This window comes from Lepidochelys kempii, chromosome 1 (assembly GCF_965140285.1).
Source record: "Lepidochelys kempii isolate rLepKem1 chromosome 1, rLepKem1.hap1, whole genome shotgun sequence".
NCBI classification, from domain to species: Eukaryota; Metazoa; Chordata; order Testudines; family Cheloniidae; genus Lepidochelys; species Lepidochelys kempii.
The window spans coordinates 143,906,077-143,921,498 of record NC_136380.1 but is presented as its reverse complement, the minus strand read 5'-3'; the positions used below and the strand labels follow the sequence as shown (position 1 = coordinate 143,921,498).

The 15,422-nt window shown below is 39.2% G+C and overlaps 1 protein-coding gene across 5 annotated transcripts in view; it reads left to right on the top strand.

Annotated features, from left to right (window-relative positions):
• KLHL15 (kelch like family member 15) overlaps window positions 1–15,422 on the top strand; it is a 58,406-nt gene that overhangs the window by 23,868 nt on the left and 19,116 nt on the right. For 2 of the 5 annotated variants that reach the window (XM_073357538.2, XM_073357548.2), the window contains exon 3: window positions 8,207–15,419. In XM_073357538.2, the coding sequence (XP_073213639.1) occupies window positions 8,207–9,316 (1,110 nt within the window). In that variant the 3' untranslated portion in view covers window positions 9,317–15,419. Of the gene's footprint in view, window positions 1–8,206; window positions 15,420–15,422 lie in introns of those variants that run through there. The other 3 variants (XR_013636247.1, XM_073357580.2, XM_073357559.2) reach the window with 3 other exon arrangements.

The following is a 15,422-nucleotide window of genomic DNA, read 5'->3' as shown; positions in this document are numbered from 1 at the left end:
ACAATGCACAGAAGCGGGATTGTTAAATTCACGAGTAACATTTCATTTAATTACACCTTTTGCAACATTGCAGTCACTTTCTCACTGACCCTAGCCAGGCACACATCTCCACGAACAGCCAAATCATGGTGATTGTTGGGGAGGGAGGGGAAGGGGTGGGGCGCTCCACATGGGGAAAAGAGCACACATTCTCTGCAAGGGTTGTGGTGCAGCCTTCTATGGAAAAAAAATCTAAAATTTTCCTGCACTTTTCCACAGACGGGAGACATTCTAGCAGACATCTCACTGCCAGGGGTAAGCAGGGAAAGAAGGGTACATCTACTCCATAGTTGTGGCTTCTGTCCTGCTCCCTATGCTCGTTGCCTATGTGCTGCTTTGGTCCCTGCACAAGTGATTGCTGGTGTGGGAAAGTTTCCTACAATGGGGGAAGGAACAAAGCTGTACTGCCGCGGAACCTTCGGTAGAGGATTACCAAGTACCTCCAGGAGACTTTCCTGGAGATCTCTCTAGAGGATTCCCCTGAGATCTCTGCATGCATCAACACCCTGTTCTGCTGTACTGATTAGCTACACAGGGAAATGTCCACCACACAGAAACACAGCCAGCCTCCCACATTTCTATACCCTGAACCAACCCCTGCACTACACAAGCTACAGCCACTTACTAGGCATTTCATCTCCTGCTTCTTGCTCCCCAGAGAGTGACTGCTGAGACTGGCTAGACACCTCTGGAGTGAAGAACAGTTCCTGGCTGCCTGCCCCACCGGGCAACCCCACCAGGAGCTGCACATTCTCATCTAATTCCACCTCTTTATCAATAACTTCGTCCGCCGGGTTAAGTACTCTTTCCGCTGCTTCCATTCCCTCCAATGTATCCACGAGGCTCTTGGTGATGGAGGTGGGGTCACCACTGAGGATAGCGTCCAGCTCGTTATAGAACGGGCAGGTCTTAGGTGAAGCACCGGAGTGACGGTTTGTCTCCCTCACCTTATGGTATGCCTGCCTTAGCTCCTTCATCTTCACTGTGCACTGCAGTGTCCCCCAACCACAGCCCTTTTCACACAAGCCTTGAGAAATGTGTCCGTAGGTATCCCAATTCCTACCACTCGAGTGCAGCTGGGACTGCAGTTTCCTTTTCCCATATACTGATCAGATCCAACAGCTCCGCAATGGTCCAAGCAGGAGAGCGTTTGGTGCGATAACCCGCCATGGTCACCTGGGAAGATGCGCTGAGACGTCTCCATGCCGCGCCAGCAGGAAGTGGAATTTCAAAAATTCCCGGGGCTTCTAAGGGGGGAGGGACGGACAGATGGTTGTTTACGTGGCTGCAGGGCAGTGGAGTTCAAACTGCTGACCAGAGCGGTCACGATGGGCATTGGGGACAGCACCTGGAGGCCAATTAAAGCAATTACATTGTGTAGTGTTTACACTGGCACTTTATCGAGTAAAACGTAGAGGAAAAAGGCCAATGTCTCTCATTGGGGTGGATGTATTTAGTCACCAAAACCGGGCACCTTTCCTGACAAGTCTCATCGCAGTGTGTACACGTGCGCTGTTTGGTCGACAAAAGGCAATTTTTTTGGCGACAAAACTTGGTAGTGTGGACAAGGCCTAAGAATGAGGGAAGGCGATAAGATTACTGAGGAGAATGGGGTAGAGACAAAAATGAAATGGTGATGCTGCTCTGTCTTTAAAAGGGGGGGGAGGGGGAGGGAATCCTTTTTAAAATAAGAGTGGGGAGGCAGCAGCATTCAGTGGGAATTGGATTTGGATTCAGGAGACTAGGGATCTACTTCTGACTCAGCTGCTGACATCCTGTTTGACTGTGGGAAAGTCACTTCACCTTATTGTGCCTTAGTTTCTATTCTCCTCCTGTCTCACTTAGACTGTAAGCTTTTTAAGGCAGAGACTTTTTACTATGTGTTTCTACAGGAACTAGCACAATGGGGCCTTGATCTCCGTTGGGGCATCTAGGTGTGGCTGTACTATAAATAATTAATAGTAATAAAAATTATTCTCAGGGAGAGAATAAACAAAAGGCTGGAAAGCTAAAATAAACATAAAGGAGGAGGGAAAAAAAGTGGCAAGACAGATGAAACAAAGATTGGGGTTCGAGAGAAAATTAAAGAAAAATTGAGAGGGTGGAAAATCACAACTTTTGGCTTATTGTTATGAATTATATATGTTGCTTATTTGGAAGGTGTCCAGAACTCCATAAGTTTTAAGGAAAAGAATGGGGAGGAGGTGGTATTATAATGTGCATCTGCCTCAAGCTGGGACACTTGGCAACAACGATGATAGTGCTTAACAGTGACAAAATGCTGTAATGCTTTTCTGTTCAAAACCCTGTACAAACATTGACTAATCCTCATAGGACTCCTGTGAAGACTGTAAGCATTCCCATTTTGCATATGGGGAAAGTGAGGTGACGTGACTTGCCCAAAGCCCCTTAAATTGACAGTTGTGGTTGCAAGAGAATATTGGACACTATATTTTTAGAGACTACTTTTTTAACTGAATTTAAACTTAAATACGTATGTTAACAATTCCCATATTATTGTGACATCAGAGTTAATAAGTGCAACTAGAGTTTGGCTTGAGACACAAAGGATCGAGACCTAAAAATTTTCAGTTACTGGGTTATTTGGATCTGGAGTTTTGATTCAGATTCATTTGTAGTAAAATCTGAGAGTTCATTGCAAGTGTAAGGAAAACTAATTTTCCAGAAACTTGACCCAATCTTCAAGTCCTGTTTTTATTTTAAGTATCTAGGTGTAGTATTTGTGTTCCTGATATCCCAGGAGGAGTTTGCATCAAACCATTTGTACATTCAGAATCAACAAATTGTGCTATAGTTTTTATATGCAAATTATTAACTTACATTGAGATGGAGTTTTTTGATTCTACCTCCTTACGTACTCAGATAGAATCACAAAAAACCTCATGTGCTGTCCAGTTTGATACCCTGCATTTCATCAGTTCTTTTGGCAAGAGAATAATTCCACACATCGACAGCGCTGTGCTGCGCTTTCAATAAAAGGTAGTAAGGCACATGGATGTCATATAGTTAAAGCACAGGACCTGGAATCAGGAGATCTGGATTCATTCCTGCCTTTGTCACAGACTTGCTGTGTGACCTTGGAAAAATCATCATTAAGGGTATTATCTACACTATAATGTAAGCCCAGGGTTAGTGGGACTCGAGTCAGCTGACCCGTTTAGAGAACCCTGGGCTTTAGCATCTACATTGTAACTTAACCCTAGGTTTTCTAAACCTAGGTTTAGTTTTTTTCTAAACCATGCTCAAACATAGGGTGAGCTGGTGTCCGCACTGCAGTGCGGACACCCCGAGTCAAGATAACCATATCCCAGAGTCCCTAGGCCCCCTTCACTGCCCCTCCCCCACCGCTCCTTCCCTCCTGGAAATGAGAGTGGTGTAGCCCTAGCCTATGCTGCACTATGGGAAAACTTTATCTACCCTGCATGTTGCCAGGAGGCAGCTTGCTTTGCAAAAGTCTTGATCGGTTCTCTCTCCATTGCAAACCCAGGAGGGTGTCTGATAGTGTGCTTGCAGATCAGTGATCAAAAGAGAATGGGTTAACGCTGACCTGAACTGCTGCCATTGGCAAAGTGGGTGGGGGGATGGCTTCGGTATTCAATTGAGTGGATTGCGGATTGTTGCGATAGAGAGGACTAAGAGTTGTCCCACGGAATTTTGGGATACTTCCGGCTGACTCCCAGAATCTGAGTCAAGCAGGGCTGCATCTACGCTACAAAGCAAATGGCTTGAATCCTGGCTAACTTGAGCTTGGACCCTCCAGCCCTGCAGGGTCCTTGGATCCTGGGTCTGAGACCTGGGTTAGCGCAATTCTGGTGCTGGGGGGGTGGGGGGGAGGGGTTAGGCTTGAGTCAGGGCTTACGTGCAGGTTTACGTTGCAGTGTAGACATACCCTAAATTATCTCTGCCTCTGTTTCCATATGTGTAAAATGGTAATAATACTTCTCAGAGTAGTGGTAAGATAAATTCATTAATACTTGTACATCACTTTCGTTTTTTAACTATATACAAAAATATGGTAAAACCATCTTGTTGGTTATGTATACCTGTAATTTGTTTCCCTTTAGGAGAGAGGCTAGATTAAGGTTTTCCCAAGTATGTCCTATTTTTTCATCTTACTCTATAGTATAAGTATGACAAACTTATTAATCTTTGTCTGGTTTTATTTTTGTCCGTCTTTGCTTGATTTGCTTTGCTGCTGCCTTTAATCCATATGTGTTGATCCTGCAGGGTCTTCCTTTTCCTGTTTTATTTCTGATACTCATTTTTTCCCAAATATTCCTTTGTATTGACGTTTTGGTGAAAAGTAGCACTGCAATGATCTAGATCTACGCTGAAATTTAGGGGAGGGAGGTATCTTCTGTGGAAGCTAGTGTCACCACAAACCATTTTACATCATCAATCCAAACTGTTCTCATAATCCTGCCTCTTGTTGAGATGAATGGAAGGTATATTTTCTGTAACAGACATCACTATATACAAGCTGTTAAACAAGATGCTGCTTTTACAATATCCTTTGAATATTTTTATTTTGTTGCTTAAAAGGCAATAATGAGGGTCAGAGAGGAAATAAGAAGAAAACCTAGTATTCCCAGGTGTTGTTTTTCTTCTGATCTTTTATCAGTGTGCAAGTATCCAAACAGTGGGTAATCTGATAGCACTGTATTTTTAAATACAGTAATAATAATACCTGCTGTTGGTATTAACTTATTTTTACCTTTCTTCAAATTTTCATAGTAAGTACACTAATTACTCCAACATAACTGGTTTTGTTAAAAAATGCATTGGTAATCAAATTTTGTTGTTTGTCAGCTTTCTTTTAAAATTAATGGGAGCAGCTAATGCACATTATGTATTCACTTTACCTGAAAATTTATTTTTTTTTTAAATTCAGCCATTGTACTGAAAGAATGAGGGAAGTATCTAAGAGTTTCATTTCTTTGGTCTTTTTACATTTTTAAAATAGCAAAGATAACTTGGTGTTGAAATACTGGTTTTGAAAAACTGCTTCCTTTCTTGAGGTTAAACTTTGATACAAAATATAGCTATTCTGCCATACTCCTATACAAATCTGTAGCATTTTCTAGATCTGTATAACTTTTATATGTATTAGCTTTTATAAAATCTCATATCTTACATTTAGATGGCCGACTATTCATACTGAGTTAGGTAGGATCAGCATGGATCCAAGTTCTTGACTTTTTCTAAATGTAAGTTTTGTAGCTTCGCATTCTGTAATTCTGTAGTCACAAGATGATTGGACATGCAGCTTGGAGATACTTACTTACTATAGAAACAAGCAAAGGAATCTCAAGTTAAATTCTTCTATAATGGGCATAATGTTCATGTTCAGGCATTTTATGTATGCATATTATAAATATGTGCTTATGTAAAATGGCATACATGGCACTGTAGTATAAAGGTTTCATTAACTTGGAATGGCCACATTACTCAGGAGTGAGGAAACTGCAGGTGAGCTATGCAGGTCATCCAAATGAGTCCTGATAAAATCTTTATCCTCTATATTCCACATCTGGCTGAAAAACAATTTTGGGGAGATTTTAAAAATTGTATTGAGACTATTGAGTTACCATGAGTCTAATTGTACACAGCATAGAGGGAGAAGAAAAATTAAAACAAATACACTTAAAATGCCTATGAAATTATTCTAATCTAAAGTAACTTATTCACAGGAAAAACAAGTCACAACTTTTAAGTCTGATATTTTGGGACCTTGCAAGTTCTGTGTCCCTCAGTGGGAAGCTGGGAATCTCTCCTTTCTGATGGCATAAGGCTCCCATTTCCGGCCCTGAAGGGGTTTGCAAGATATCAGACCTTAAACCCTTCAATCTGTCCCTAATCTTGGGCATTTTGGGCTTTGGGTTAGTATAATTTTGAGAGGGATAGAGAAAATTCTATTTCAGGCTGACTTTTGAATTTCTGTTTGAAGCTGCTCAGAGTTTGGAATCTCAGTAGAAGTAGTGATGGAGATGGCAAAGTGCAGGTGAGGTGAGCGAAGGTGCATGATAAATGCAATTTATCACACGGATCTAGTCATCATGTGGATGTATATGTTATGTACATGTTTTATATATATTACAGGTGGAGATGGTAGCACTGCTTATAGCTGAGTTTACCTAACATTTTCTATTGTAAGACCTTGCTTTTTAGTTGCTTATAACTTTGCCAAACTGTTTTCCATGTTGTATATCTGCCCCAGGCTAAATTTGTTTGGAAATGTTTAAACAAAAATAGTTCAGCTATTTCCAACAATGAGAGGTAAAAGTACATTATACAGCCATTTCATTAAGGAAGGCCTCAAGCCTCCATACTTAGGAGAGGAGGGACTTGGAACTTAGCAGAGGGGTCATTCTGGTGCAAGAGGTGTGCCTTTTGCAGTCCCCATAAAAATCCACCTGTACTTGGTCAGGCTTGGCCTCTGAAAAATGTCTGGATATGCTCAATAGATGTTTGTGAAGGGTTGGCAGCATTATTCTCCTAAAATTATCAGCACTGAACATACTTCATTCCCACACGGCTTCTATGAGCTGACGAAACTGAGAATGCACCATCCTCACAAAGTGACTGAGCACAGTCCATTCCAGGGCTGCCAGGCTGAGTGAGACTTTTTCTGCAGTTGCTCTTTCCAACAACTGAGGGCCACAGTGGTGGCAGGTACTAAAACTGAGAACGGAGAATGACTATGTTATGCTCTTAAGGCTACCCCTGCTGATGTCTAGGCAGCAACAAGGAGAAGGAGGAATCAGACTGACTTGCTCAAATGCAGAGGCAAGAGGAGAATATGGATAGGGTAGCAGGTGGAGGTTGTGGGGATATAGGAACAAGAGGGACAGGGATAGGCTGTAGGGGTGATAGAGCAGAGGAAGCAAGGATAGAAGAAAAGAGGACAGGCTGAGGTGGGACAGTAGGGTCTGTAACCACTAGAATACTTTTCCAGAACCTGGAATAGAATCAAGATTTCCTGAATTCCAACATTCCTTTGCTGTCAGCAAATAGCCACAAAACCCACTGGCAAAGTGTGTCTCATCTCTTTCTAATGGGTGGTCCACATAGCAGTAGAAGTATATATTAATCTCTACTTGTTGCTCTGTTTGGCTGAAGTGGTAGAGATCTATGCTGTGGGTATGAAAGTTCTAACCCTTCTGAAGACCCATGTATTATTTCTTTTAATATAGGTTGTTTTTCTTTGATAAAATAGTGTGCATAAGTAGAAAAACTTAGCACTTCTTTTAATCCATAGATCTGAAAGTGAATTACAAAAGCAGGCAATTAATATTGCTATTTTACAGATAAGTTTGTGTGCATGTATTTCAATATTAATAATTTACACATGTATATTATACAGACACTTGAAACCTATGTCCATATAATTTAATCTAGTAAAGACCCAAAAGATTGGAAAGAACAGTTATGCCCCTTGTAGTGGCATTTTTTATTTACAATGAAAGGAAGAGAGACATTAGTAATATAAAGCTAACAAAATTATGAAGTAAACATCTACTTGATTCTCAAGGTATAATAATATTTGTCTCCAAATTGCATTTTATGTCATGTAATCCAGTGGTGACACTGATTTCCCCCCCCCCCCCCCCCCCCGCCCCCTTTCTGGTCTGGCGGGAAGTATAGCACTACCTGGTGCTGCTTTGCAGTTGTTATTTATGTAAGAAAAATTGGAAGCCTGGAACTATCAACATTTTCAAATGTAGATGCTTATCTCCTATATTTAGACACTTAAATAAAAGTGGGCTGCCTTTTTTTCCAGAGGTACTGACACAACTCCAGTCAAAGTCAGTGGGATTGAAGGTGCTCAGAATTTTTGAAAATCAACCCAGTTTTATTTAGGTACGCGCATGGGGTTTAGGGAGTAGGTTTTGAAATCTTTGGCCTCTGTCTCTGTCTCAGCCTCAATAATATCTTGGGGAAGAAATAATGTGTTGCCTCTGCATACATTTTAAGTACACAGTTTATGTAGCTTATCTGTCTCAATACTTGAACAGAATTGTCCTTCAGGTTTCTCAGAATAAAATTAAGCATTATAATCTTTTAATGATTTATGGTAATTAAATGGTTCTCTATGCTGTTTTTCCTTGGTCAACATTTTAACTGTTTTTTAAAAATGTATCTACAGGTAAAAACATCAGAGTTTTATCGATACTCTCGGCAGCTGCGGCATGAAGTTGACCAAGCCATGAATTACTTTCATAGTGTTCACCAACAGCCTTTGATGGAAATGAAATCCAACCGTATTCGTTCTGCCAAACCCCAGACTGCAGTATTTAGAGGAATGATAGGACACAGCATGGTAAATAGCAAAATTCTTCTCTTGCACAAACCCAGGGTCTGGTGGGAACTAGAGGGCCCTCAAGTACCTTTACGACCAGACTGCCTTGCCATTGTCAATAACTTTGTATTCTTGTTAGGAGGGGAAGAACTGGGCCCAGATGGTGAGTTTCATGCTTCCTCCAAAGTATTTAGATATGACCCTAGACAAAATACTTGGTTGCGAATGGCAGACATGTCTGTTCCACGCTCAGAGTTTGCTGTTGGTGTTATTGGGAGATACATCTATGCGGTTGCTGGGAGAACAAGGGATGAAACATTTTACTCGACTGAACGGTATGATATCACTGCAGACAAATGGGAATTTGTGGATCCCTATCCAGTCAATAAATATGGTCATGAAGGAACTGTACTCAGTAACAAGTTGTATATCACTGGGGGAATTACTTCATCTTCCACTTCTAAGCAAGTGTGTGTGTTTGACCCCAGTAAAGAAGGGACGGTGGAACAGCGAACAAGGAGAACTCAAGTTGTCACAAATTGTTGGGAGAACAAATGCAAAATGAATTATGCAAGATGCTTTCACAAAATGATTTCCTATAATGGTAAGCTTTATGTCTTTGGTGGTGTTTGTGTGATCTTGAGGGCCTCCTTTGAGTCGCAAGGGTGTCCTTCTACGGAGGTTTATGACCCAGATACTGATCAGTGGACTATTTTGGCTTCTATGCCAATTGGAAGAAGTGGTCATGGTGTAGCTGTTTTGGACAAACAGATAATGGTTCTTGGAGGCCTTTGTTACAATGGTCATTACAGTGATTCAATTCTCACCTTTGATCCAGAGGAAAACAAATGGAAAGAAGATGAATACCCAAGAATGCCCTGCAAGCTGGATGGCTTACAAGTTTGCAGCCTGCACTTTCCCGAATATGTACTGGAGCATGTTAGACGTTGCAACTAAAAAAACAAAACAAAACACCCTCCCAACCCCAATAAAACACAAAAAACTGTCTAATTTGACAGGAAAACAAAGCAGATTTAATTCATTTAAAGACATTGGCTTGTATGTAAAAAAGCTATTAGATGCATAGAGAAACGGGATGTACAGGGAATGCACCTACCAAGTTTATTAGAAATGCCAATAACTGTGGACTCGTATTGTAAACGTTTTACTTTTTATTTTTTTTAAACAAACACTGCTGTATGTGAGGTGGAGTGGAGGGGGGGAGAAGAAAAATCTATTTTTCAGTGTGTTTACTTTTTTCCTTTTTCTTTGTGGCCTTTTATGTCCATGCAATAAGTTTATTCTGTATAATGGCCATCACAGCAGCATCCTTCTTGGAACCAGTTGAATAAAATGATCTACTTATGGGGAGAAGGGGGACAGAAGAATATATATTGTGGATTTTAATTTTCATTAAGTGTCAGGATAGGATTCAGCAGCCTTACTGGGGGAATACCTGACTTAAACTCTAGTGACAAGGGTTTCATTTTGTCCCTGTAAGTTGTGGTGGACATTTTATTTTCTCCATTTATGAGTACTCACAGTCCAGTTTGGTAGTTTGTTTGTTTTTCCCGTAAGTACATTTTAAAATGATCTTAACCTTTGTGCATGGCTTTTCCCTGGATTTGTACAGTAGTATCAGTAAGTCTACCAAAAAATGCAAGTTATACATTTCCTGTTAAACTGATGATGAAGCATTTTTATACTCAAACACTATTTCTATGCTGCCTTCTATTGTCTGCATTGTGTTTGGTGGTGAGTAAAATATATACACACACACACGCATACCCTGTAAGATCTATATACAATGCATCTTTTTATGTGCAATTAGGGTATTATATTTTTAACCAGGGCACAGATTCAGCCGTGTCTGTTGAATTTTAGAGATAGTAGCATTTTTTCTTGAATTAAACATTACAGAGTCCTTAAGTAACTGGAGGCCTAGTTTGGTATCAAAGAAGCCTGTCTTTGGTATACACTGATTCATTCAGTAATATTTAAACTCTTTATATTAATAATATGTAATGAACTGTTAACAGTTTGACATTTTATATATTATTTTAAAAAAGTAAATACACCTTACCCAGTTACAGTCCTTCGCTTTTGAATGTGTTGCCTTGTTTTTAAAAGAAATCAGAAATGTGTCCGTAAGCAAGCATGAACGCTGCACTAACCTGCAGTTTTTTGTCAGACCTGGATATACTCTTATTTTTAGGAATGGCATCGCTTGTAGTTGTGTTGAAGTGATGTAATCTAATATTTTTTGAAGCATCAACTGATATGAACTGCTGTGTTCTAAAAATATGGGGTTAGGCAGTTGGGGACAATGTTTACCATTTCTGTAACCTTTAAAATACAAACCTATAGCTACTGACCTCATACTTCCTGAAATAAGACTTGTGATCCAAGAGGGCTTGAATAACTGCACCATGTTTGAGCACTTTGTTAACTTGTTGACTTTTATTGACTGTAGATTGGTGAGACTATCCACCAAGATAAACACTATTATAAAAGTAAAGCATTAAAATCCTAGTTCTTTCACACTGATGTGAAATTAGCCTCTTCTGGAGTCAAGAGGGAAAAGATTTCCTCTAAAATTTGAGGCCAACACTGAGCTCAAATATGCAGGGACAGACTGCTGATGTAAGCTTGTAAAATCATCTGCTGACATGAAACTCTGTAACACTAGATTTTACAAGATGTGCAGTAATGGTTGAGAATCCATTTCTGTTTCAGCATCTCCCAGCCAGAAGTCACTGTAGAAAAGGAATGTACAGTACTCAGGGAGTTCAAAAGAATGCACTTATAAGGGACCAAATACACACTAAATTTGCTATGATAAATAGCAACAAGTTTGTTTGGCTAAATGAAATTAGAAATGAATAATGGATATTAAAATGTTTTGTGAAATGCACCATGCTGACATTTAATGGTATCTTTGTTTTCTTGTAGTAATGTTCTTTCAAGTTCTGGATTGAGAGAGATGGGAGGACATGGAGTTGCATTGCAAGTTAGCAGATTTTATTTTTTTAATTAGCAATAATTTAGCAAAGCAGAGTTGGTTACTGTAATCTTTGATCAAAAGAGAGAATTTACACCACCATAGCTGGAATGATAAAGGATGTCTAAGTCAGAGATGTCTGGACCAAATGTTCACATTCAGTCTTCTGGTGCAGACCACAGCTTGCAGTTAAATGTAATTCTTTGCTTATTATTTTCCTATATTTTTCAATTTACAAGTACAGAATTTAATTTGTTTCACTTAGTAATTTGAACTACAACCTTTCTGGTATAAGCCAAGGCTCCAGCCTTTGCCATGAGATGTGTGCAGATGGATCCCTGCTGCCAGGTGGGGCACCATTGACTTTTTGATGGGCCCTCCTCAGGTGCAGGGTTTCTGCCTGTGTATATTTTATTGCAGAATCAGGGTTCAAGACAAGTTATCTTATTTTTACTCCTCTTTTGCTCTTTTTGTTACTTAGCCCATTTTCTGACGTTGTTATGTGAATGGGACAGCAAAGATTAGTAGTCCTGCTGTCTAGGTAGGCTTGTACAAGCCTATCATGAGTAATATTGAGCATTTCATCCTGCTATCTGGGGGTGAGCTGGGGAACCATTGTTGATCTGGAAATTTGGTCTTCATGATTTAAGTATAACAGGCTAAAGAGAGAAGGCCAAGATTTTTACAAAAATGGGTGTCTAAAGTTATGTTCCTAAATCTGTAGTTCAGCACCTACGTAAGTGGCCTGATTTTTCTAAAATGCTGAGCACCCTGCTGCTCCCACTAAAGGCAAAGGGAATGCTGGATGCTTGGTACTCTTGAAAACAAGGCTAGTTATTTAGGTGCTTATGCCCCTTAGACCATATTTAACTTCAGGCACCCAGTTTTTAAAATCTTGTTTAAGGCCTGTAATACTAATTAATTTGTAAAATTCTAACTTGAACTAATTATTGGTTTCAGCTTCCGCTGATGTGTTGGCTGTAAACATTTGAGAATTAAGAATTATTGGAATTTGCTTGGTTCAGAATGTCTGGGAGGCTGAAAATGTTTTGTAACATACATTTTTACCATGCTCATTATTTCAGTCAATAAATATATAATTAATCCCCATTATCTTTTACATTGTGATGTAGCTTTTGAAAAAAAATTGTTAATTTTTGATATAGCTTAGAGGGATGTTTTCTTTTTCACTAAACCATTTTCTGTGCATTTGCCTTTAGTACCCGTGCTCCTTAGTCAGTGCTTAAATAAAAACAAACAAAAAAATCAAGGCTAGCTAATCAGAGACTTGCATGTCATCATTGAGATCTTTTGAATATGATTATTATATTAACTCGAGGGTTTTTTTGCCACTTAAATGTGCCCCTAGTTAATGAGGAGAAAGGTAAACCCTAACCCTTTATAGTAAAATTGCTCATTTATCTCCCCCATTTCTTTTTTTACTTTTTAAAACTTGGCACACAGCCTGCTTTTAAACAGCAACAGTACTCAATGTTGTAAAAAGGGACAGACATACTTAGTCCAATCTCTGTTTCTCAATTTAAAAAAAAGTTAGTGTTGGGTTCTTGTCTAGCTGTCTCAGTTTTCTTCCTGGTTCTAGGAGGAAGCCTGTTTTCTTATTAGGGGCCAGAAGCTGCGAAGTGCTGAGCACTGTCAGTTCTCATTGGGAGCCCAGCATGCTCAATACCAGGCAGGTTTGCAAAAGAACTCAGTACCTATTTAAGCACCAAAGTAAGTGGCCAGATTTTCAAAATTAAGCCACTAGCAAGGAGTGCGCTTAGCACTTGTGAAAGTCTGGCTGTATAGATTCAGCTGGAAGGAGGCAATTACTGATTCTGCAGAAAGAGGCAGCTACTATTTCAGAAGGCTCACTAGCCTGAGGGACCTGTGGCAATTCAAGGCCTGATGATTTTGCTGTCTACTTTCGTATGCTTTATGCCATTGGAAAACTTAAAATCCCTGCTTTTCAGTCACCAATTCTTAGTCCTGGTGGTTTGTGACTTTAACACTCTTGGGGTATGCCTACATAGGGATAAAAGACCCATAGCATGGCCGCAGCTAGCCCAGGTCAGCTGACTCGGGGTCAGGCTGTGGGGCTAAAAATCATTTGTGTAGACATCTGGGCTTAGGATGAAGCCCGAGCTCTAGGACCTTCCACTCTATACAGAGATTTTTTTTCAGCCCTGTAACCTGAGCCCCGCAAGTCCAAGTCAGCTGAACTGGGCCAGCTATGAGTTTTTTATCCCTGCATAGACATACCCTTTGGGCCCTGAGACATGCAGTCCTGTTGTCTTGCTCTTGGGACCTTCTTTCTGCAGAAGCAAATGCTGTCTTTTTACTGATAATATAATAATCATCCGCATCCGAGATGGAGCTTCTTCCTACACTCAGGAAGCAAAGGATAAAATTAAACGTACAAATTAAATTAGGTTAAAAACCATACATATACCAATACTGGTCTTTAACTCAACGTGACCACTTCTTCATAAAGTGCGGGTTGGCTTGAGGGTATGATATCAGCTGCTTTTTCTGAAATACACAATTCTGCGCCTTATGTATTTTGTTTCATAAAGGACTAACTGAAGAAAAATCATGCATTTTTAAAATGGGGATGTCATTGACAGGAATGTTTTGCCTTTATTGAAATATTTTTTTCTTGACAAAAAAAAATAGGGAATTGGGCTTCAATTCTTCAGACATAGGCATATTTTTAGCTTTACATAGATGAGTAGTCCATTGAAATAAAATTAAAAGCTATGCCAACTATTTAAAAGTCTATTCACATGTAAAGTTAAGCGTGTGCCAAAATGTCGGTAGGATTGGAGCCTTAGAGAAAACTTGCTTTCCCTCCACCTCTATCCAATATAGTACCTTGGGAATTTATTCTAATAAGCATGTTATGTCAGAGTTAAAACACTCAAGTTGTGTGGAAAGGGTAAAGGAGGAAACACAAAAGGAAAGATATGTTGGCTATTTAAAACTAAGTTTTCCAATGTTTTATAAGTAACAGTTTGAGATTTTAATGTTTATAAGACAATCTGAAAAAGTTTAAAATAAACACTAATGACTACTTTTGTTATGGCATCTGTATTTTATTTTTCTTGGATTGCTAAATCTACAGTTTCAGCATGTGTAAGATGTTAAAACAAGTACATACTATGTTTGAAGTAAAACTAAAAAAATTATGCTGATAGCATCTGTAATATTAACAAAATATAGTACTGTTAAACAGGTGGCAGAAAAATAGACTGCTGAGCACAGCTTCCCTGGACTTCCCCTCTCCCCAAATTTCAGCACATGTTTCTGTGCTTTTTAAAAAAGTTTGAAGTATCAAATTCAAATAATATTTAGATTATAATTGAGTTGGTAGCTGGGGGAAAACCACTTTCTACTTGCAAGTGATATTCCTTATATAGCGCACGGGGGAAAGAAAGGTTGGTGTAAACATAAAAAATGAAATGTTACCTAGAACTGCAGTAATAGCTATACTTCTATAGAAGGTTTTTATTTCCTCAGTGAACCCACCTAACTGACATTTAATGCAGGTCATGGGACTAGATGGAGGGAATAGCAAACCTCCCAGTCTGATTTTCTCTTTTCCTATGTATTATTTTGCAGAGCTTTAAAAAATGAATTGTCATAAATTGAAGAATGTAATTTCACTGTAGTTTCATGACTTTCCAGTCCTGTATGAGATGGTTGTGTTTTGAAAAGAATGTTTCCAGTAAGTTGATGGAAAAAGTTATTTGCGAGTTCTTCTGTGTGTGCTGTAGCAATTGGAAGTAGTCTGCCTGTTTAAAAACAAATATAGAGAGTTTTTATGTACATTTTTGGTTAATTGTCTAATATTCACCCCAAGGCTGCTATAAAATTCTTAGAATAATTTAAGGTTTGCCTTTTATAACTATTTTAAAAAGCCTTTGGTTTTTGGCAGAAGTTAACTTTTCCTAGCTATGGATACAATATGTTCAGACGTGTATGTGCTCTGTTCTGTTTTTAAATTGAAAAAATGTACAAAGTGTGTATAAGAAAAGTGTAAATAAAATATTTTTCATCTTTAAG